Consider the following 22,568-nt stretch of genomic DNA (forward strand, 5'->3'; position numbering starts at 1 on the left):
AGGGCCCGCGGCCGAGCTGCGCCGGGCGATGAAAAGTCCAGCAGCCAAGCCGCGCCATGAAAAGTCCCGTGGCCGAGCCACGCCGGGCGAAGGAAGGTCCCGCGGCCAAGCCGTGCCGGGTGATGAAAAGTCCCGCGGCCGAGCTGTGCCGGGCGATGAAAAGTCCCGCGGCAGAGCCGTGGCGGATGATGGAAAGTCCCGCGGTCGAGCCACGCCATGAAAAGTCCCGCGGTCAAGCCACGCCGGGTGATGAAAAGACCCGCGGCCGAGCTGTGCCGGGCGATGAAAAGTCCCGCAGCAGAGCCGCGCCGGGCAATGGAAGGTCCCGCGGCCGAGCCACACTGTGCGATGAAAAGTACCGTAGCAGAGCCGCGCCGGGTGATGAAAAGTCCCGTAGCAGAGCCGCGCTGGGCGATGAAAAGTCCCGTAGCAGAGCCGCGCTGGGCGATGAAAAGTCCCGCAGCAGAGCCCTGCCGGGCCGCGCCAGGCAATGGAAGGCCCCGCGGCCGAGCCGCGCTGGGCGATGGAAGGCCCCGCGGCCGCGCCGGGCCACGATCCTGCAAGCAGGTCGATCAAGTCCTCCGACAGGGTGGTGGAAGCTGCCACGGCTGGAGCCGGTCGCCAGCCAGGGACCTGCGAGCTCCCGATGTTGCAGTCCACAGGGCTCGTGACCGAGCCTCCGGAGGTAAAGCTGCAGCCTCTGAGAGTCGGCCAGCTCGGAGATGGTAAGTCCTGGCCCTGCGACTGGAGTTTTGAGTTGTATTTTAACTCAAAGATCTCACTGGAGATGTAAAAGTTCTGAACTTTACTCTCATTATTTGAAGCCGATAAACGTTATTATGTTTTATATTATTATTGTTAAATAGAAAACTCTGGGATCGATTTGAATTGAATACAGTGAAAACTAAAGAAGAGGTCAGCTCAAGATGTGTGGCTGTACTCCAATTCCTCTGCTGCATTGCTCTTGCCACCTTGATGCTTGCACTTGCACTCTTAAGCAAGGTAGGTTTGTTTGTTTATGTGATTAACAACTGTTGACAAGTAAAGATATTTCCAGCACTTTTTATTTTTAACAACTGCCAACGGTGTCTAAATTTTCACAAGTGCTCCAACGAGGCAGATGAAAGGACTCGCAGACGCTGGTTTGCAAAAAAAGACAAAGTGCTGGAGTAACTCAGCGGGCCAGGCAGCATCTCTGCAGAACATGGATAGGAATTGTTTCGGGTCGGGACCCTGCTTCAGACACTCCACCATCACCCCAATCTGCTGAAGAAGGGTCTCAACCCAAAACATCACCCATCCATGTTTTCCAGAGCTGCTGCCTGACCTGCTGAGTTATCCAGCACTTTGGGTACTTTAGCTTTGATGAAGTGCTGTGCCCATGACCCTAGCCCGTCTCTTCCTGAATTGTACATTTTGCTTGCTGGACATTTCCAGTAGTTAGTCTTTTTATTCCGGATTACCAGAATTAGTTCAATAGCACAATAGTACTTGATTGTCACATGTACAGTAAAATTCTTTGTTTTACATACAATGCAGTAAAACCATCTTAGACGTAAGCCCAATCATACGTAAGTACAGAAGTGCAATGATTGTAGTGTAATATTAATAGATTTCTACTGAGGCAGTACGCAAACATTCTGCACCTTTAGGAGCCTGCTTGAATATTTCAAATATAGGGTTGTTTAGGGTGGCACGGTGGCGCAGCAGTAGAGTTGCTGCTTTACAGCGCCAGAGACCCAGGTTCGATCCTGATCATGGGTGCTTGTCTGCATGGAGTTTGTACGTTCTCCCTGTGACCTGCATGGGTTTTCTCCGAGATCTTCGGTTTCCTCCCACAATCCAAAAATGTAAAGGTTTGCAGGTTAATTGGCTTGGTATAAGTGTAAAATTGTCCCTAGTGTGTGCAGGATAATGTTAGTGAGCAGGGTCGGTGCATACAAACTCCTTATAGACAAGCACTCTGGTTAGGATCGAACCTGGGTCTTTGATGCTGCAGGGCAGTAACTCTACCTCTGCACCATCACCTACTGAGCCCAGCACTCTTCAGTACATCAGCACTCTTTTCCTGCAAAGCCTCCATATTTTTAATATCCAGAAATCTATCAATCTCTGTTTTCAATGCACTCCGTGACAAAGTCTCCCCAGTCCTCCACCTCCTTTATACCAGAAATCTATTTAATGTCTATATGACAGATTGACTACAAATACACCTTTTAAATCTGTAGACCAACACTGCACCCTGGCCCAACAAAGGCTTATGCAGTTTCAACAAAGGCCACATTGTTTTTGTGCTCCAAATCCTTACCAATAAATAGCAATATTTCATGCACCATCCTTGAGGATAGCTGGTGGGCTATTTGGAGGGCAAGTATTAGAAATGCAGAACTATTTAAGTGGGAAGGTCAAAAGTGGCGAGTATATTAATAATAAATTCAACAATACACCCAATAAATCTGAGGAAGGATCTCGACCCGAAACGTCACCTATTTCTCTTCTCCAGAGATGCTGCCTGTCCCGCTGAGTTACTGTGCCTATCTCCGTTTTAAACCAGCATCTGCAGTTCCTTCCTACACACCCAATAAGCTATTCAGGAGAAGCATAGTGGCGTGAATATAACCATGACAACATGCACAGGTGCATTGCAGGGGTAGCTGTATAAATACATGAGGTTTGGGGAAGGAACGCATAAAGAGTCTTCCGTGTGGCACAAATTCCCGCCTGTTTTGGTGTGTCCATTCTAAATAGCCTTTGTTACATCTTTGTAACACTTGTGTTGTCTCCAGGTTTCTCTTCTCCTGCTAATTTCAGCTGCAAGTGATGTTTCGGCCTATTTTACCAACAAGCCCTTCAACTACCTGATTCTCGGCTGCATCCTGATAATTCCCAGCATCCTGACTGCCGCAAAGTGCCTGTGGAAGATTTCATTCCAATCGGAATCAATGCTCCCAGCAAGAAGCCTGATAATAGTAAGCAGGATTGGAACTTCTGAGATGAATGAGAAATGTACATGGAACTATACTGCCTTCATTAGTGGGAAGATACAGCTTCTTGCCTCCAGTGAACAAGTGACATAATTAATGTAAGAAAATAACTGCAGATGCTGGTACAAATCGAAGGTATTTATTTCACAAAATGCTGGAGTAACTCAGCAGATCAGGCAGCATCTCAGACGGGTCTCGACCCGAAACGTCACCCATTCCTTCTCTCCTGAGATGCTGCCTGACCTGCTGAGTTACTCCAGCATTTTGTGAAATAAATATCTTCGAAGTGACATAATTCAGCGTTTGTATGAAAACAATGCACCTGGGAATGTGATAAAGATAGTGGACTCATTTTTGGAGATGTCAAGGCTGTAGGGAAGTATTTGTGTAGCTGAGGGAAGCAGATAAGTGATTTGGTGGACTGAGTATCGGTGAGTGCCTGTTGGTGAGTAAATGGCAGACAATTGGTCCTGCTCTCATTCCTGGAGAGCTTCAGATAGTTACTCTTCAGAAAAGTACAAGATTTCACTCACTGGTAGCTTTTAGGTGACGAGATGCTTGCTGGTGACATGATGACCCAGCTTGTAAGAGGAGAAGCAGATGTCATGGTCAAGGAGGTGCTGGGCGTCTTAAGGCAAATGAAGGTAGATAAATCTCCCAGGGCTGGTCAGATATATCCGAGGACACTGTGGGAAGTTAGAAAGGGAATCTCAGTTGCCCTGGCTGAGATATATGATTCATCATTAGACATGGGGGAGTTTCCAGAAGACCGAAGGGTGGCTAATGTTTTGCCTCTGTTTAAGAAGGGCTGCAAAGAAATGCCTGGGAACTATAGGCCTGTGATTTTAACATCTGTAGTAGGCAAGTAACTGGAGAGCATTTTGCAGGATAAGATATATGCATTTGATTAGACAGGGGATGATTAGAGATAGTCAGCATGTTGTGGTGGGTGGGAGATCCTGTCTTTGGAATCTAATGAGATTCTACGATTCTGGGCGGGTATCGCTGGACGGCATGGACTCTGTGGGCCGAAGGGCCTGATTCCGTGCTGTATCTCTAAACTACACTAAGGACAGTGGCACAATCTGATGGCAGCCTTTGGATATAAGAACTGAACTAAGCTGACGTCCCTGTGTGGTGATCGGTGTATGATAACAAATGATAGTGCCAGCCACAAACAAACTTGTGGGTTTGACTGGAACAATATTGCCAGCATAACCATTGGTATAAATTAATGAATGAAAAAACGAATGGTTGGTGAGGATGCAGTTTGGAGGATATTCGTTTGCTTTGTTGCCACCAGATCACTTCAAATATATTTGAGGTCTAACAGCCCCTTGCTTTTCTTCCAGGTGTGCCTGTTGGAAGCAGTTGCATCGTTTGGTACGGCATCGCTGGTTGTCATCAGCCTTCCCCAATATGACATGCTGACAATCGTGTTCATTTCCAACAGTGTCTGTCTTATCCCATCCATTCTACAAGTGATCTCTCTGAACGTCAGCCATCGGTTGACCTCTTCGCCCCTGGCTGGGCTCCTCCTTCTCTTGGGTGGCTATGGTCTCTTTCTCTTTGTCCAGATGTTTTACCTTAAGAAACATGATGGGATGAACTTGGGTCTTGTCGTTTTATTCTCAGTTTTAACTTCCCTAACCTGGTGGGAAAACTTCATCTCCAACTGGAAGCATCCAGTATTTAGACGTCTGAGATTTGATGTGGTTAAATGCAGGAACATGTCGAGCCTGTGCATAAGTGTAGTGAGGATTCTTGTTACTGCCTGTGTTGTGGGAGCTTTGATTCCTCTTCGGGGGCTGGAGTGGGCAAGTATCACTGACGTTGCATCCCATGAACTCAGAATAATCCTGGGCCTTCTGGGGGTGCAGGCTGGGGCATCGGTGCTGTGTTCCTGGCTTGGGGGCGTTGCGTGTAAGATCCACGCAGTGAAGCGAAGCTTTGGTCTTCCTTTGATCCTCAATACTCCCGTGGTGCTGGCTGCTTTCCTGGCAGTGTTTAGAGTTCATTACAATGAGTTTCTGCAGACAAACAACAATTTGAATCTCAAAGATTTCTGTGCCAATTCCATTGGTGTTGCAAGTAATGCACCTAATGTAGAGATCCTTTATTCAGAAATCATTGGCAGCATCTGCAACCAGGGAGATATCGTCAATCTGCTCAGTGTGAGTTTAGTGGGAGCTGCCGGGGCGTGCTGGTGGGTTGGACTCATTCTCACAACAATCTACGTGTGGACCCAGAACGTCAACAGAATACAGCGGACATCAGAGACGTTTGTGCGTAGAATGTACGAAGCTGCCTTCTTGGAACAATCCATGCTGCTGAACAAAAGACTTCACATCAGTCCACAACGCACAGAGGAAAGCGATCCAAGGTACTGATACCATGGGCTGCATCAAGAATGTTGGGGATCCTAAATTGCCATAATTTTTGTTCTTTTTTATTCAAAAGTTTAACCAAAACATATTTGGGATAAATCAAACCATTTTTAACAGTACTGGTCTGTGGATTTGTTGACCCACCACGATGACGGGGAAAAGTCAAAATCCCCTGCATCTGTTTCATTGGGAAATTATTTTATTTAGCAGAAGAGAAAATCTGACAATTTACATTTGTGCTACGTTGTGGCATGAAACAGAGGAAGAAATGCTACATTTAATATCTTCATTGTTCAGGTACGTGATGAGGTATCTGTTTATCTAATATGTTAATGAATGAATGCTTTATTGTCACATGTTACAAGTCACAGTGAAATGTTTTGCTTGCATACCCAAGGTATGCAAATAGTCACCACGTAAAGGGCGCTGACAAAGTTACAAAGTTTCCTCACCAGGTACCCCTTCGTTCTCCCCTCACCCCCCCCCCCCCCCCCCACGCACTGCACCCCCCCACGCCGGGTCCACCTTTGTTCGGTCCTTATATTTTGTACAGTACATAAATGGGAATTAAATGATGTTGTTGAATACAATTGCCACATTTAAACGCTGCAGACTTCGTTCACACAGCACTGCCCATAGTCAGGCTTTGGACAGCTGCTCTCCTCCCATTTCACACTTGTTGCTTCTCTCAGGGGCCTGACAGTTCGTGACTCCATTTCTTTCCCCACCAACAGGTTGGACAGGTTCAGGGAAAAGCGCTGGAAGACTTTGGATAAAAGTGATGACAGCTTTGACTTTGAAGTCCACGTCATGTTTGATGATGCCTTCAGGAATGTTGCAGACAGGGAGGCAGGCACCAAGAAGAGAGTTGTCAATGATTATGTCCAGACATTTATCAGTGCCATGGATGAAACGTACAGGTATGGAAACAATGCTTCTCTTCTGCTTCAGATTTGCAAGAGCTTGCGGAAAACTTGACTTTAGAAACAGAATCCAATGAGTTGCAAATGAATGCAATGTAATGGGTGTCAGGGGTGATGGGGAGAAGGCAGGAGAATGGGGATAGGAGGGAGAGATAGATCAGCCATGATTGAATGGCGGAGTAGACTTGATGGGCTAAATGGGAGCGGGAGAGATACCATTTACCCTTGTGATTAACAGCATCTCTGTGCTTTAGAATATTTCAGACATATACTTACAGCGACTCTTTGGGTGAAGGTGAAAGTTGTGCTTCAGGAAGGAAAGTGATTACCACTCCCTACGGAGGGAAACTTTGCTACACCTTACCTTGTGGAAATGATCTACACGTCCACCTGAAAGACACACAGATTGTCCTAAACCGGAAAAGATGGTCACAGGTTCGATGTAAAACTTTGCTTTGCTGTCATGAAACAATCAGACATTTATCTCAAAGATAGAGCCAAAATGCTGGAGTAACTCAGCGGGACATGCAGCATCTCTAGAGAGAAGAAATGGGATACGTTTCAGGTCGAGACTCTTCTTCACACCTGAAACGTCACCCATTCCTTGTCTCCAGAGACAATGCCTGTCCCGCTGAGTTACTCCAGCATTTTGTGTCTATCTTCGGTGTAAACCAGCATCTACAGTTCCATCCTATACTCCCCTCAGCATTTATCTCCGTGGCCTGGGATCTGAGCACTTACTTTGAAAACGTCTGGATAGTGCCCTCAAAGGGAAACTCGGGAATATTTTTGAAAAGTGCTTGCATCCCTTTAAGGAACAGACCTCAAACCCAGTCTGAGCATTAGGTAGGCCCAACAAGTACCAATGAATTAGCCAACATGTCAACTCCAAACCCCAATGAGGACTACAATTGTGGGAATTTAAACAGTAGATAGTTTCTACCTGGCAGCCAAAACTCTCCAGATTTGAGGGGCAGAGTCTGTGTCATCAGCAATAAATTGAGGCTGTTGATTGTGAACAGCCGAGTCATACCTTTGAGTGTCCCCTATGAAACATATTCTGAGGGATAGGTGTTAAACAATATGCCTAAATGTTATCTTCTAATGCTCAATCTGGTGAAATTTGACTTGAAATGCAATCGAAAACCATATTCTTTGTTGAAGTAGTCGTTGATAGTTTTGAAATCTCCTTATTAGTTAAAAACTATTCACTCTCACCCCACCACCTTTCGTTCATGTTAAATGCAACCTCTTATCTCACAAGCCTTTCATGTAACGGCGGTCATAGTGGCAGCTTATTCATCTTTCTGGTTCAATCTGTCCTTATCACAAATCTTTAACCGGCATGTTTTGTGTGCAGGTGATGTGCATGTACTATCTGCTGGGCTGGAGACTGCACAGGAAGCACTTTGTCTGCCCACAGCTGCATCCAGAGGATGGAACTAAAATCCATTCAAGGCTGGAGGTGAGTAGGGTGTGAATGCTGGCGGGTGAACACAGGAGACTGAACTCCGCACGGAGCAAAACTCAACTCTCTTCCACTTCACAGACTGAGAAAAAGAACACGTACATTCTGACTCTCGATGGAGACACAGAATTCCAGCCGTCTGCCATAACTCTACTGATCGACAGACTGAGGAGATACCCTGGAGTTGGAGCAGTTTGTGGACGGGTACATCCAACTGGAATCGGTAGGAGGCGTCATTAACACGACCACAGATTGCATGAGGCCTCACACCTTACTAGTGGGAGAGTCTAGGACCAGAGGTCATAGCCTCAGAATTAAAGGACGTTCCTTTCGGAAGGAGATGAGGAGGAATTTCTTTAGTCAGAGGGTGGTGAATCTGTGGAGTTCTTTGCCGCAGAAGGCTGTGGAGGCCGTCAATGGACCTTTCGGTCATGGGCCTCCTCCAGTGTTATAGTGAGGCACACCGCAAATTGGAGCAACATCTCATATTTCGCTTGGGCAGCTTACACCCCAGCGGTATGAACATTGATTTCTCTAATTTAGATAGCTCCTCTGTCCCTCTCTTTCCTCTCCCCTTCCCAGTTCTCCCACTGTCTTCCTGTCTCCAACTACGTCCTTTCTTTGAGCCGCCCCCTCCCCTGACATCAGTCGGAAGAAGGGTCTCGACCCGAAACGTCACCCATTCCTTCTCTCCTGAGATGCTGCCTGACCCGCTGAGTTACTCCAGCATTTTGTGTCTACCTTCAATTTAAATTTTAGTACAGGTGTCCGGGGTTATGGGGAGAAGGCAGGAGAATGGGGTTCGGAGGGAGAGATAGATCAGCCATGATTGAATGGAAATTGGATGAAAATGTTGTTAAAAATATCCATGGACTTGGCCTCCACAGCCTTTCTGTGTGAGTGCCCTTGCACAGGGACATGCCACTAGGTATTGCTTCTCCTGCTGTTACAAGGGGAAGACACTTTGGTTCACTCATCCTGTCCACCCGAACCATGCTCTGCCCCGGTACCTGCCCCTGCAACCCCAGGAGAAGCAACGCCTGTCACTACAACTCATTTCCCACCTGTCCAGAGTCCACAACAGCCCTTCCAGGTGACAAAACTAAACTACACCTCACTCCCAATGTTGCCTGAAGGTGACCCAGTGGTAGAGTTGCTGCCTTATAGCAAATGCAGCGACGGAGACCCGGGTTCGATCCCGACTACGGGTTCGGCCTGTATGGAGTTTGTATGTTCTCTCCATGACCGCTTGGGTTTTCTCCGAGATCTTCGGTTTCATCCTACATTCCAAAGACGTACAGGTTTGTAGGTTAATTGGCTTGGTAAATGTAAATATTATCCCTAGTGGGTGTAGCACCGTGTTAATGTGCGGGGATCGCTGGTCAGCACGGACCCGGTGGGATGAAGGGCCTGTTTCCGTGCTGTATCTCTAAACTCAACTAAACCAGTAGATAAGCTAGTCCAGTCAGAAACATCTGGATCACGATTGATTTAATGGTCTCACGGACATTCAGTCGCACAGATCATGGTCATCGGATTGGGAAAATGAGCTTGTAGATGTTGACTCCATCGGATCTATGTTAGGAGCAGGATTAAAGCAGCCGCACAGCAGTCAGTGGCCAGGAGGGGGCAGAGTTCAGACCTTTCTCAGAATGGGTGGAGAAAACAGGAGACAAGAGGGAAGAAGCTGCCCTCTTTCAGGTATTTGGGCATCGACTGTTCGGACGCAGAAACTGGGGTCAGCATTCATGGCACCTTTGAGCATTTCCAACATTCTCTGTTCTCATTTCAGTTTTAATGACCTGTCATATTTTGCAATTTTATCCCTGATTTAGGATGGAAGATAAAACAAATTCCATCTTATGTATTCAACATGACAGGACTACTGTATATTACCACTTTGAGAATACCATAAACAAGACAAAGTGATCATAAGCTCTTTTAACAATAGAAGTCCCGTTATAATTACAGGTGTGCAGGAAGGAACGGCAGATGCTGGTTTACACCGAAAACAGACATAAAATGCTGGAGTAACTCAGCGGGACAGGCAGCATCTCTGGAGAGAAGGAATGGGTGACGTTTTGGGTCAAGACCTTTCTTCAGGCTGAGAGTTAGGTGAGAGGGAGACTCAGAGATAAGGAAGTGTAAGGTGTGAGCACGAGGCATCAAAGGGGATGGGGATCAAGGATAATGTAGAATAGATGTAGAAAACAGGTGTTGCTGTCAACATGTGGCTGGAGATTCTCAGAGCACAGGAATCTGAGATCTAGTGTGGACAGTTTTAAAATGAATGACGTTTGAGCAATAGGTTAATGAAGCCACACACAGACTCCATCCTATATATATGGTTACTTCTATTTTAAAATACTTTTTTCTGCGTCGTAGGTCCGATAGTGTGGTATCAGAAGTTTGAATATGCCATCAGCCACTGGCTCCACAAGACAGCTGAGCACGTGTTGGGCTCTGTGCTGTGCAGTCCTGGTTGTTTCAGCTTGTTCAGAGCGGCGGCTTTAATGGACAACAATGTTATCAAAAAGTATGCAATGAAGCCCACAAACGCAATGGAGCTTCTACAGTATGATCAAGGTAAATGTGTGTCGGCCACCCACAGTCAGTGTACGCTGTACAACTATCAGTTTGAGGGTAGACACTAAATGCTGGAGTAACTCAGCGGGACAGGCAGCAATCTGGATAGAAGGAATGGGTGACGTTTCAGGTCGAGACATGTCTGAATAAGAGTCTCGACCCGAAATGTTACCCATTCCTTCAATCCAGAGATGCTGCCTGTCCCACTGAGTTACTCCAGCATTTTGTGTCTATCTTTGATGTAAACTGGCATCTGCAGTTCAGTCCTACACCTAGGCCTGAAGGCACAAGGGAGAAGACTTCAAATATTGGAACTTGAAGACTTTAGTCAGGCAAAGTCTTCCGCTTTGTTCTTTCAAAGTACTGGAGGTGTATAACTGAGGGACACTTACTATCAGTGTATAATTACAAATACTTGCCAAACTCTGACAATATTGTTCTAAACTGGGTGTTGAAGCCATTTATGTTTAAACTAGCTACTGTTAGCATATTATATTGTTTTGTCCAGATATATCTTGCCGTACTATTTTGAATACTTGGGGACGGTCATTAGACAAACAGGGTGGTGTATATGTATAAGAAAATAACTGCAGATGCTGGTACAAATTGATTTATTAACAAAATGCTGGAGTAACTCAGCAGGTCAGGCAGCATCTCGGGAGAGGAGGATTGGGTGACGTTTCGGGTCGAGACCCTTCTTCAGACTGATGTCGGGGGTGGGACAAAGGAAGGATATTGGTGGAGACAGGAAGATAGAGGGAGACCTGGGAAGGAGGAGGGGAAGGGAGGGACAGAGGAGCTATCTGAAGTTGGAGAAGTCGACGTTCATACCACCGGGTATATATGTATGGGTATAGTGACTAGAAATGGCCAGATACAGGGAGGGAGAGTATACACTTCTTACCAGACATGTGAGCAGATGGGAGAACAGACCTGGAGGCCTGGGACCAGACCAGGGTCACAGCAGCCAGCTACGACTTGTATGCAAAGTAAGTACAGCCTGGTATGTTCATCTCCTTGTTTGTACAACTACTTCAATAAACAACGAATTAAACAGGAAAAACGACTGGAAGAGCTGTTCTGTTAGGTTTGCATTTGTTCACTCCGACTCCCTGTGTAGTAATGACAATTAGAAAAGAATTTATTGAATAAGTCTGGAAGTTGCCATTACAGCGGAGATGAATCTTTCAATGGCCATTCCTCCACTTTCCATCTCTCCGCCCCATTCTCTCCATTTTATAATTGTTTCCATTTCTATTTTTTTGCTAGTGATTGAATTAAAACAAGAATCTCATCTTTCCCTCCACATATATTGCCTGATCTGCTAAGTATTTGCAGCGCACCCTGTTTACTTATTGAATAGAATTAACTGTTTTGTTTGCAGTGCTGGTCAGTGTGGAGCTTCTTAATGCCTTGTTGGCCTGTGTTTCGACCTGACAATGCCTATAGCTCACTAAGTATAAAGTGACATCGGAATATACTTTGCAGGTGAAGACTGTTGGCTTACCCTCCTGCTAATACAGCAAGGCTGGAGAATCGAATACTGTGCAGGATCTGACTCCTACACCAAAGCCCCTGTGGACTTCAAGGAGTTCTTCAATCAACGTCGACGCTGGTACCCATCAAAAATAGCAAATACCATTGAGTTGTTGGGTAATGGATTTGAAACTTCAAGGAAAAACCCATCCATTTCAAAACAATTTCTCCTCTACCAGATCTTCTACACGATGGCAACTCTTGTGGGGCCAACTACCGTCTGCTTTCTGATGGCAGGTAAAACACCAGTCACAAAAACAGGATCATTGCAATTAGTTTTGTTCTGTACAACAGCGCATGATTTAATGGACCTCTGAATAAACCAAACAAATTGTTATTTATTCATTTACAGCTGCTCTGTCGTTCTTCACTGGCTGGGATTACAACTGGTGCCTGGTCGTTTCAATAATCTCTCCATTAATTTACTTCATTATCTGTCATACGGTATCACCCGACACTCAGATCACAGTTACAGTAGTCTTCACTGTTATTTATATCCTGGTGATGATTGAAGGAGTTTGCACCACTTTCAGTGAGTATTTCTTTTGGTCTGCACATTATTTTCATTTTCATCATGTTCGTTTGCTTCAGATAAGCAACTCAACACTTATAGAAGAGAAGGGAGGTGGAAATGGAGGGAGAAATTAATACAGAAGAATTGTACATAGTTTAGTTTCAAGACACAGTGCGGAAACAGGCCCTTTGGCCCACTGAGTCCTCACCTACCAGCGATCCCTGCACATTAACACTATCCTTCACACACTAGGGACAATTTTACATTTACAACCAAGCCAATTAATCTGCAAACCTGCACGACTTTGGAATGTTGGAGGATACCGAAGATCTCGGAGAAAACCCCACGCAGGTCATGGGGAGAACGTACAAACTCCGTACAGACCGCACCTGTAGTCAGGATCTAACCCGGATCATTGGCGCTGTAAGGCAGTAGCTGTACCGCTGCACCAACCTTACCTTTCGCCTTTTGTCAGTAGCTTCACCTGAATTCCAAGATGTGGCTTATCTCATTGCAATGAGTTGGTGAATACTTTACCCATGTTGGTAATGACACATATCTACACATTTAAACTCAATTTACATGTGCGGAGCTGAAGATATTCAGAATCGGTCATCGATGGAACTGGGCACTTAAACCCCAGCAAAGCACAGGTAGTGGGAGGTATCACAAAATGCTGGAGTAACTCAGCAGCATCTAGCCCTCCGTATCTTCCTCGACCTTAGAACCAGCAAATCTCCTTCTACCAACACTCTCCTCCGCCTAGCAGAGCTGGTTCTTACCCTTAACAACTTCTCCTTTGACTCCTCCCACTTACTCAATACCAGAGGTGTAGCTATGGGCACTCGCATGGGCCTTAGCTATGCCTGCCTCTTTGTCGGGTACGTCGAACAATCCCTGTTCCAGACGTACACCGGCCCCATCCCCGAACTCTACCTCCGCTACATTGACGACTGTATTGGTGCTGCCTCTTGTATCCATGCAGAACTCACTGACTTCATACATTTCATCACTAATTTCCATCCTGCTCTTAAATATACTTGGACCATCTCCGACATCTCACTATCGTTTCTGGATCTCACCATCTCCATCACAGGAGACAGACTAGTGACTGACATCTACTACAAATCCACTTATTTCCACAGCTATCTGGACTACACTTCTTCCCGCCCTGTCTCCTGCAAAAAGTCTATCCCCTACTCCCAATTCCTCCGTCCACGCCGCATCTGCGCCCAGGATGAGGTGTTTCACACTTCGGGAATCAGAGATGTCCTCATTCTTCAGGAAACGGGGCTTCCCCTCTTCCATTACAGATGAGGCTATCACTAGGGCCTCCTCTATATCCCACAGCTCCGCTCTTGCTCCCCCTCCCCCCATTCGTAACAAGGACAGAATCCCCCTCGTTCTCACCTTCCACCCCATCAGCCAGCGTATCCAACAAATCATCCTCCAACATTTCCGTCACCTCCAACGGGATCCCACTAATGGCCACATCTTCTCATCTCCTCCCCTTTCTGCGTTCCGCAGAGACCGTTCCCTCCGTAACTCCCAGGTCCACTCGTCTCTTCCTACCCAAACCACCCTCTCCCCGGGCACTTTCCCCTGCAACTGCAGAAGATGCAATACCTGTCCCTTTACCTCCCCACTCGACTCCATCCTAGGACCCAAACAGTCTTTCCAGGTGAGACAGAGCTTCACCTGCACCTCCTCCAACCTCATCTATTGCATCCGCTGCTCCAGATGTCAACTTCTCTACATCGGTGAGACCAAACGCAGGCTCGGCGATCATTTCGCTCAACACCTTCGCTCAGTCTGCCTTAACCAACCTGATCTCCCGGTGGCTGAGCACTTCAACTCCCACTCCCAGTCTGACCTTTCTGTCATGGGCCTCCTCCAATGCCATAGTGAGGCCCACCGGAAATTGGAGGAACAGCACCTCATATTTCGCTTGGGCAGCTTACGGCCCAGCGGTATGAACATTGACTTCTCCAACTTCAGATAATTCCTCTGTCCCTCTCTTCCCCTCCCCCTTCCCAGTTCTCCCTCTATCTTCCTGTCTCCGCCTATATCCTTCCTTTGTCCCGCCCCCCTGACATCAGTCTGAAGAAGGGTCTCGACCCGTAACGTCACCCATTCCCTCTCTCCTGACCTGCTGAGTTACTCCAGCAATTTGTGATACCTTCGATTTGTCCCAGCATCTGCAGTTATTTTCCTACACAGGTAGTGGGAGGAGTTGTTTCATAACATTGTATAGGATAGTTTGTTCATAAGGTCATAAGTCATAGGAGACGAATTAGGCCATTCGGCCCATCATGTCTACTCCGCTATTCAATTATGGCTGATCTATCTCTCTTTCCTAACCCCATTCCCCTGCCTTCTCCCCATAACCCCTGACACCCACACTAATCAAGAATCTGTCTATCTCTGCCTTAGAAATATCCATTGACTTGGCCTCCACTGCCTTCTGTGGCAATGAATTTTACCAATATTTCCCACCCAAGGATAAAATTGTCTAACGAGTCAATAGGTGAATCTTTAGAGAGTATTACTGGAAAACTGTCCATTATTATTTCAAACTCTTAGTCACTCAATAAAATTATTGCTTTTCGCAGAAGCCGATTGTATTTTATTAAAAGAGTGTAAATAACGTAAGTAAAATAAGTGTGTTGTGTTGGGCTAGAGTAAAGGTTACATCTCATAAAGGGCTGGTACCTAAATTAAAGGGTGTTGTATTGTCAACATAATTTGTGCTAAAACCATCTATTTTATTTTTTAGGCATAATAATCATTGATGGAACCATCATGTCACCAATTGGTATTTTCATGACTGTACTTTTACTCCTTTACTTCACCACTGCACTGTTGCACCCAACTGAACTGCCCCTTCTTCGATATGGACTGCTCTATCTCCTTTGCATTCCTGCTGCCTCCCTGCTGCAACCAATGTACTCACTGGCAAACCTGCACATCACATGTTGGGGAACGAGAGAGACCAGGGCAAAGGGGCAAAACACAAGCGCACCCAAGGATCGCCACCTGAAATACCAAATGGGTCGCTGGTACTTTAAATATCTGATTCGTGGTCAGAATCCAACTGAAGAGATGCTTGAAATGTAATTATCATATTGTAAATGGTGTGCTAAATTGATTAATATCACCAAATTGTGACAAAACTGTGTTTTTAGTCAGTGTGGTAATTAAGAGAAGACAGACACAAAAAGCTGGAGTAACTCAGTGGGTCAGACAGCATCTCTGGAGAGAAGGAATGGGTGACATTTCTGGTTGCGACTCTTCTTCAGACTGAGAGTCAGGGAAAAGGGAAACGAGATATAGACTGTGTAAAGATATAGAACAAATGAATGAAAGACATGCAAAAAAAGTAATGATGATAAAGGAAAGGCCATTGTTGGCTCGCGGCTAATTGAAAACGAGTTACCGAAAATGAGGCTCAACAAGACGACTTTGAAGCTGGTACGACTTGGGTGGGGGAGGGATGGAGAGAGGAGAGATGGAAGAGTTACTTGAAGTTAGAGAAATCAATATTTAATACTGCTTGGTGTAAGCTGCCCAAGTGAAATATGAGATGCTATGTAACATGCTGCATTACCTTTATTGGGAATGAAAATAATCTTATCAAGGGCCTTAAGGTGTGGAAATCAGCCCAAATATTTGTCGATTAATCTACTTTCTCACAAAATACTCAATTAATTGCTTTGTTTCCGTAGTCTTCTGTTTCTTTTTCCATCAAATGATATCATCTTAGAAATGTTTTGAGATTCCCACTGCCTACTCTTTCAGATTTCAGCTGATGTTAAATTGACTGCCGCACCATATAAAAGACTTCCTCCCACCCTGCCTACCAAATCCTTTCAGATTGATCACCCTTTATTCTTCAGTAGTTCAGATAAATCAAACCTAGTTAATGCATCCTGCCTCTTTCTCCAATGTCAGTCTGTGAGATCGTGACTCCAAGACTAATATATCCTTTCCAATTCAGTGCCAGAACCGAATGTAATGTTCCAGATGCATTCTCATCAGAGATTTGGCAACAGAAAGATTGTAATCCATCCAATTGCTATAAAAGCTAATGATAATATTCCATTGGTTTATCAGTTTAATTGTTATAGCTGCCAACTTTCTATGAGACCCTTTCTTCGACTCAAATCGACACCCATTTCTTCTCTCTAGAGATGCTGCATGTCCCGTTGAGTTACACAAGTATTTTGTGTCTATCTTCGATTTAAACCAGCCTCTGCAGTTCCTTCCTACAAACTTTCTACGATACATTGCCATCCATTCTTTAAACTACTTTATATCGCATTAACATCAAACACCTCTCCTCTATTTTAACAAACATATTGATATTAATAAAATAAATGGATTCACAGCTACTTCAAAGTGGAAGCAGAAGAATTAAGATAATAAATCAAAATTTAAAAATGGGAGAGTTGCTTTTCGTTTTTCCTGATTAGACCTCTTGACTGTGATGAAGTAACCTGCTCTGATCGTTTACTATTCTTATCTTTCAAGTAGGACTGAAGCAAATGGAGTCACAGTGGATCCGGACTTGCCAGTGGAAAACTGTGAGTGTACAGCTTTTAATGTTTTATTGTTCTTAACTTTCCACCCAACTCTCGATCACGTCATTATGTTTACTGTGAAGCAACACCTGTACTCCGAGAAGTTGAGTCAAGCCTCTTCATGGTGCACAGAAAACTTTAAGAGAGTTTTTTTTTAAATGTGAGGAAGACCATGAAATATTTGGATTATTATCAGAACCCAACCAGTTCACAGATATGCTTACAGAACAAAATCCATCATCTTTACTTAGTCTGAGTTACTGCATTTAAGAGATGCACATTAAATAGGCAAGGTGCAGAAGTATACACACCTAATGCGGTTAATATAGATGGGCAATAAGATGGAAATGGGCAGAGTGGGCCAAAGGGACCATTTCTGTGCTTTTCTCCATGACTCTATGACTCTCTGTTTTTGAGAGATAAAGCAACAATGTGGAATTAAAATGTGCCATTGCTTGATAGTTACTCAATCAACACACAATACCCAGCCCCCTGTGAACGGATTAATTGAAATGTAAATGTATTATCACAGAGAGTAAGGATGAGTTGTCAATGTATGAAGCTAATATTCGAGTAGATGTACTCAATGACCCATGAGGTGACCCTTTCCCACCAAAATCTGAATAACACATCAATAATGATGCTCACAAAAAACATATTGTCAGTCCAGCAGCAAATGATTGGATATTAAGGAATTGAAGGGATATGGGGTGAGTCGGGATGTTGAGGTAAAGGGCGAATCATCATCTTATTGATGAGCAGAACAATACAAGGGCCAAAGGGCTTCCTCCTGCTCCTCTTCCTTAGGTTTTTATATTCAGTGTTCCACGAGTGTAACTGTTGGTCTAACTCTGAGCTGTACCGACAGCAGAGACAATTGACTGCAAAGGACTTTGTCAATTTGGATGTTGTGGAGTATAAATATTATCTGAACTGTGGTGTTTGTGTTTTCAAGGCTGGGTCTCCAAGCTGAACGAAACAACATTCTTTACCGAAGATTCCCTGGAAGAAGTAAGATAACACTTGCACGAACTAGACATTCCTCTTTCATACTTGGGCACAAAGTTATCCCCTGGGCAGAGGATTCTAAACTGGAGCCCCCACCCACCAACACGGCGTGTCCCCATTGTCTTGCCCTCCCCCCCTCACGCTCATCGACCATTGATCGCGGGTCGTTCGCGAGGCCCTACCGCCGCCGAGGCTCCCGATCCCGCCGAGCCCCCCCCCACTGCCGCCGAGCCCCCCCCCACTCCCGCCGAGGCTCACGATCCCACCGAGCCCCCCACTGCCGCCGAGGCTCACGATCCCACCGAGCCCCCCACTGCCGCCGAGACTCCTGATCCCACCGAGCCCCCCACTGCCGCCGAGGCTCACGATCCCGCTGAGGCCCCCCACTGCCGCCGAGGCTCACACTGCCACCGAGCCCCCCACTGCCGCCGAGGCTCACGATCCCACCGAGCCCCCCACTGCCGCCGAGGCTCCCGATCCCACCGAGCTCCCGCCGGGGCTCCCCACTGCCGCCGAGGCTCCCGATCCCGCCGAGGCTCCCCTACTGCCGCCGAGGCTCACGATCCCACCGAGCCTCCCATTGCCGCCGGTGCCTACACTGCCGCCGAGCCCCCCACTGCCACCGATGCTCACATTGCCGCTGAGGCTCCCGACCCCGCCCAACCCCCCACTGCCGCCGAGCCCCCCACTGCCGCCGATGCTCACATTGCCGCTGAGGCCCCACAGCCGGCGACGCTCACACTGCTGCTGAGGCTCCCGACCCCTCCCAGCCCCCCACTGCCGCCGAGGCTCCCCACTCCCGCCGAGGCTCCCGATCCCACCGAGCCCCCCACTGCCGCCGAGGCTTCTGTTGCCGCCAAGGCTCCTGTTGCCGCCGAGGCTCCTGTTGCCGCCGAGGCTTACACTGCCGCCGAGGCTCCCGATCCCGCCGAGGCTCCCCACTGCCGCCGAGGCTCCTGTTGCCGCCGAGGCACCGGCTGCCGCCACTGAGGCTCCCACCGTCGCCGCTCTACAAACTCCTACAGTTTTATTTCAGTTCAGTTCGTTGTCACGTGCACCGAGGTACAGTGAAAAGCTTTTGTTGCGAGCTATCCAGTCAGCGGAAAGACAATACATGATTACAATCGAGCCATTCACAGTGTACAGATATGTGATAAGGGAATAATGTTTAGTGCAAGGTAAATGCATCAAAGTTCGATCAAGAATAGTCCAAGGGTCACCAATGAGGTAGATAGTAGTTTGAGTATTTGCAATTCAATTTACAGCTGAATTCAGATATAAATGAATATCTCTAAAATACTTGACATGTTTCACAACTGCAGTTGGCTGAAGTTTAGAAGGATGATGGGGGACCTCATTGGACCTTACTGAATAGTGAAAGGGTTGGATAGAGTGGATGTGGAAAGGACGTTTCCACTAGTGGGAGAGTCTAAGATCAGAGGCCATAGCCTCAGAATAAAAGGATGGTCCTCTAGAAAGAAGATGAGGATGAATTTCTTTAGTCAGAGGGTGGTGAATCTGTGGAATTAATTGCCACGGACAGCTGTGGAGGCCAAGTCTATGGATATTTTGTAAGGCGGAGGTTGAAAGATTCTTGATTGGTAAGGGTGTCAGGGGTTATGGGCAGGATGAAGGGGTTGAGCGGGAAAGATTGATCAGCCATATGTGGAATAGACTTGATGGGCCGAATGGCCTAATTCTGTTCCTGGAACTTTTGGACTAATGGAGTCAACCTGGAAAGCATAAACAGTGTTCCTGCAAAAATACACTGAGGTGAATCATTTGCTGGTGAATGTCAAATGTGTTCTCAGGAAGATATAGTATTTTCCACTCATTTCAGGATGAAACTTTATTTTGGAGTCAACTGATAGAGCAATATTTGAAACCGGCCGTTGAAGATAAATATTACTCGAAAAGAATAAAGAACGAACTCCTGACTCTCAGGAACAAGGTTGGTAGAGCAAATATTTCTCTTTATGCTCACAGAGGTGAAGAACCTTGTTGCTGGAAGTTGTTGTCTTCACACTTACCTGTCTCAACCTACTGTGGTAACACAATATAATTATCCTGATTGACTCAGCTTCATAAACGCATCTTCTGAATAATGTACCTGAAACCAACAAAACTGAGGTGACATTTCTGACATTTTTCTAGCAATTATTCTGGGGGATATTCTGGTCAGTCTAGTTCTAGATGTTGAGATTTCTTTAGTCAGAGGATGGTGATAATGTGGATTTTTTTGCCACAGACGGCTATGAAGGCCAAGTCAATTGATATTTTTAAGGCAGAGATAGGTAGATTCTTTAATAGTATGGGTGTCACAGGTTATGGGGAGAAGGCAGGAGAATGGGGTTAGGAGGCAGAGATTGATCAGCCATGATTGAACGGCGGAGTAGACTTGATGGGACTATCTGCTCCTTTCACATGACCTTATCACCTTATGACACAGTGGCAGCTGACAAACCATTTGTGGGATCTACTATCACAGGGCTAAACATTGCATTGAGTCTCACTGGTGCTAGCAATTTTGGTCAAGCTACATTAAGCAAACTGACATTGAAATGAATAAAGATTTCCCTTATTGCAAAGTATCTGTAAGCTGGAAGGGAATAATGTTTAGTACAAGGTTAAACCAGCAAAGTCCAAGCAAGGATAGTTCGAGGGTCACCAAAGAGTTCAGGACTGCTCTCTGATTGTAGTAGGATGGTTCAGTTGCCTGATAACAGCTGGGAAAACACTGTCCCTGAATCGGAAGGTATGCGTCTTCACACTTTCACACCTTTTTGCCTGATGGAGGGGCCAGGATGTGACTCGTCCTTGATTATGCTGCTGGCCTTCCCGAGGCAGCGTGAGGTGTAAATGGAGTCAATGGAAAAGAGTTTGTTTTGTGTGACGGTCTGGGCTATGTCCACTATTCACCACAATTTCTTGCAGTCTTGGATGGAGCTGTTACCAAACCAGTGGCTGTGGCTTTCTCAGATACATTCTTTGGTCTGAAAATTACACTTCTTCGGATAACTAAAATGTAAAAATGCCCCCAGATTGCCAGATATGAATTTGTTTTTCATTCTCTTTGTTGCTTGGATTTAAACTGTTTATTTTTCCATTGATGATGATGATGATGATGACGACGACGACGGCAGCGATGATGATGATGATGATGCTGGTGGTGATGATGATGATGCTGGTGGTGGTGGTGGTGGTGGTGATGATGATGATGATGCTGGTGGTGGTGGTGGTGGTGATGATGATGATGATGATGCTGCTTTAATTGTTTCATTCCATTCCATGTCCACCCAGGGTGTCTTCATGTATTTGATGATTAATGTGCTCTGGCTGGGAGGAACATCTTTCCTACAATTGATTAGTGATGGAATCGTCAGGACCAAAATCAGAATCAATGGAACAGTTGTGGAGATTCCAATCTTCCAGATACATCTGCTGTCATTTGGATATCTAGCCACCTTTGCAATTTTAATCTTCATTCAGTTTTTGGCGATGCTCTACCACAGGTATGTAATGCTGCTACCAGCAGAAAGTTGTTCTTTGTCAGCTTTTACTTATTCTCAGAAGAGAAGGTTTGAGTGCTCTTGAAGACGATTGCACTGATTGCTTGATAGAAGTGAGAAAAATCCTTTGGTTACCTCTTGTATGCACTGAATTGTTTTCACTAGGCCTTTGATATATGTAGTAAGGAACTGCAGATGCTGGTTTACACCGAAGATGGACAAAAAATGCTGGAGTAACTCAGCGGGACAGGCGGCATCACTGGAGAGAAGGAATAGGTGACGCTTCGGGTCGAGACCCTTCTTCAGAGTGAGACTGAATGCCTGGCCAGTCTGAAGAACGGTCTCAACCCGAAACGTCACCCATTCCTTCTCTCCATAGATGCTGCCTGTCCCGCTCCAGCATTTTGTGTACTTTTGATGAATTACTACCAGATTAACTCATGACGAAGGACAGAATTAAGGGACAAGGTGAAGAATGGACAGAAAAAATGGTTGCAAAATATAACAGAACACTGTTGGAGGGAGCATGCAAAAAACAAGCAGTTACCTGCAACATTGCGAGTTAAGTGTGCCTGTCGAGACGTGGAACAATTTGTCACCCGTGTAGGTAGCTGAGTCCTGGAGTCATCCTTAGTGGCAGTTCAGTGGCGCTAAGGTAGAGTTGTTGCCTTACAGCACCAGAGACCCGAGTTCTATCCTGACAATGGCTCTTGTCTGCACAAAGTTTGTATGTTCTCCATGTGACTGCGTGGGTTTTCTCCGGGTCCTCCGGTTTCCTCCCACACCCCAAAGACGTACAGCTTTGTAGGTTAATTGGTTTTGGTAAAAATTGTAAATTGTTCCCAATGTGCGTCGGATAGTTTTAGTGTACGGGGTGATCGCTGGTCGGCACAGACTCAGTGGGTCGAAGGGCCTGCTTCCGTACTGTATCTCTAAACTAAACAAAACCAAACGTCAACGCAGGTATCGGAAAGACTCTTAAATGCAGATCACTTACGAATCTGAACAAGTCATCAGGCTTTACATATTATTACCATTCTTACCAGACTTATTTTCAAAATGTGTTTTGTGCA

General features: G+C 45.9%; 1 protein-coding gene across 1 annotated transcript; it reads left to right on the plus strand.

The window, feature by feature from the left end:
* Positions 1–646: 646 nt before the first annotated feature.
* On the plus strand, positions 647–20,983 carry LOC144596877 (uncharacterized). The gene is given in 14 exon segments (XM_078405741.1): positions 647–725; positions 2,812–2,969; positions 4,337–5,367; positions 5,582–5,668; positions 6,106–6,291; positions 6,549–6,729; positions 7,655–7,985; positions 10,148–10,348; positions 11,837–12,121; positions 12,237–12,416; positions 17,934–17,989; positions 18,044–18,871; positions 19,827–19,937; positions 20,921–20,983. Coding segments are annotated over 14 exon segments (3,777 nt in total).
* The last annotated feature ends 1,585 nt before the right edge of the window (positions 20,984–22,568 follow it).

This window comes from Rhinoraja longicauda, chromosome 9 (genome assembly GCF_053455715.1).
Source record: "Rhinoraja longicauda isolate Sanriku21f chromosome 9, sRhiLon1.1, whole genome shotgun sequence".
Classification (NCBI taxonomy): Eukaryota; Metazoa; Chordata; class Chondrichthyes; order Rajiformes; family Arhynchobatidae; genus Rhinoraja; species Rhinoraja longicauda.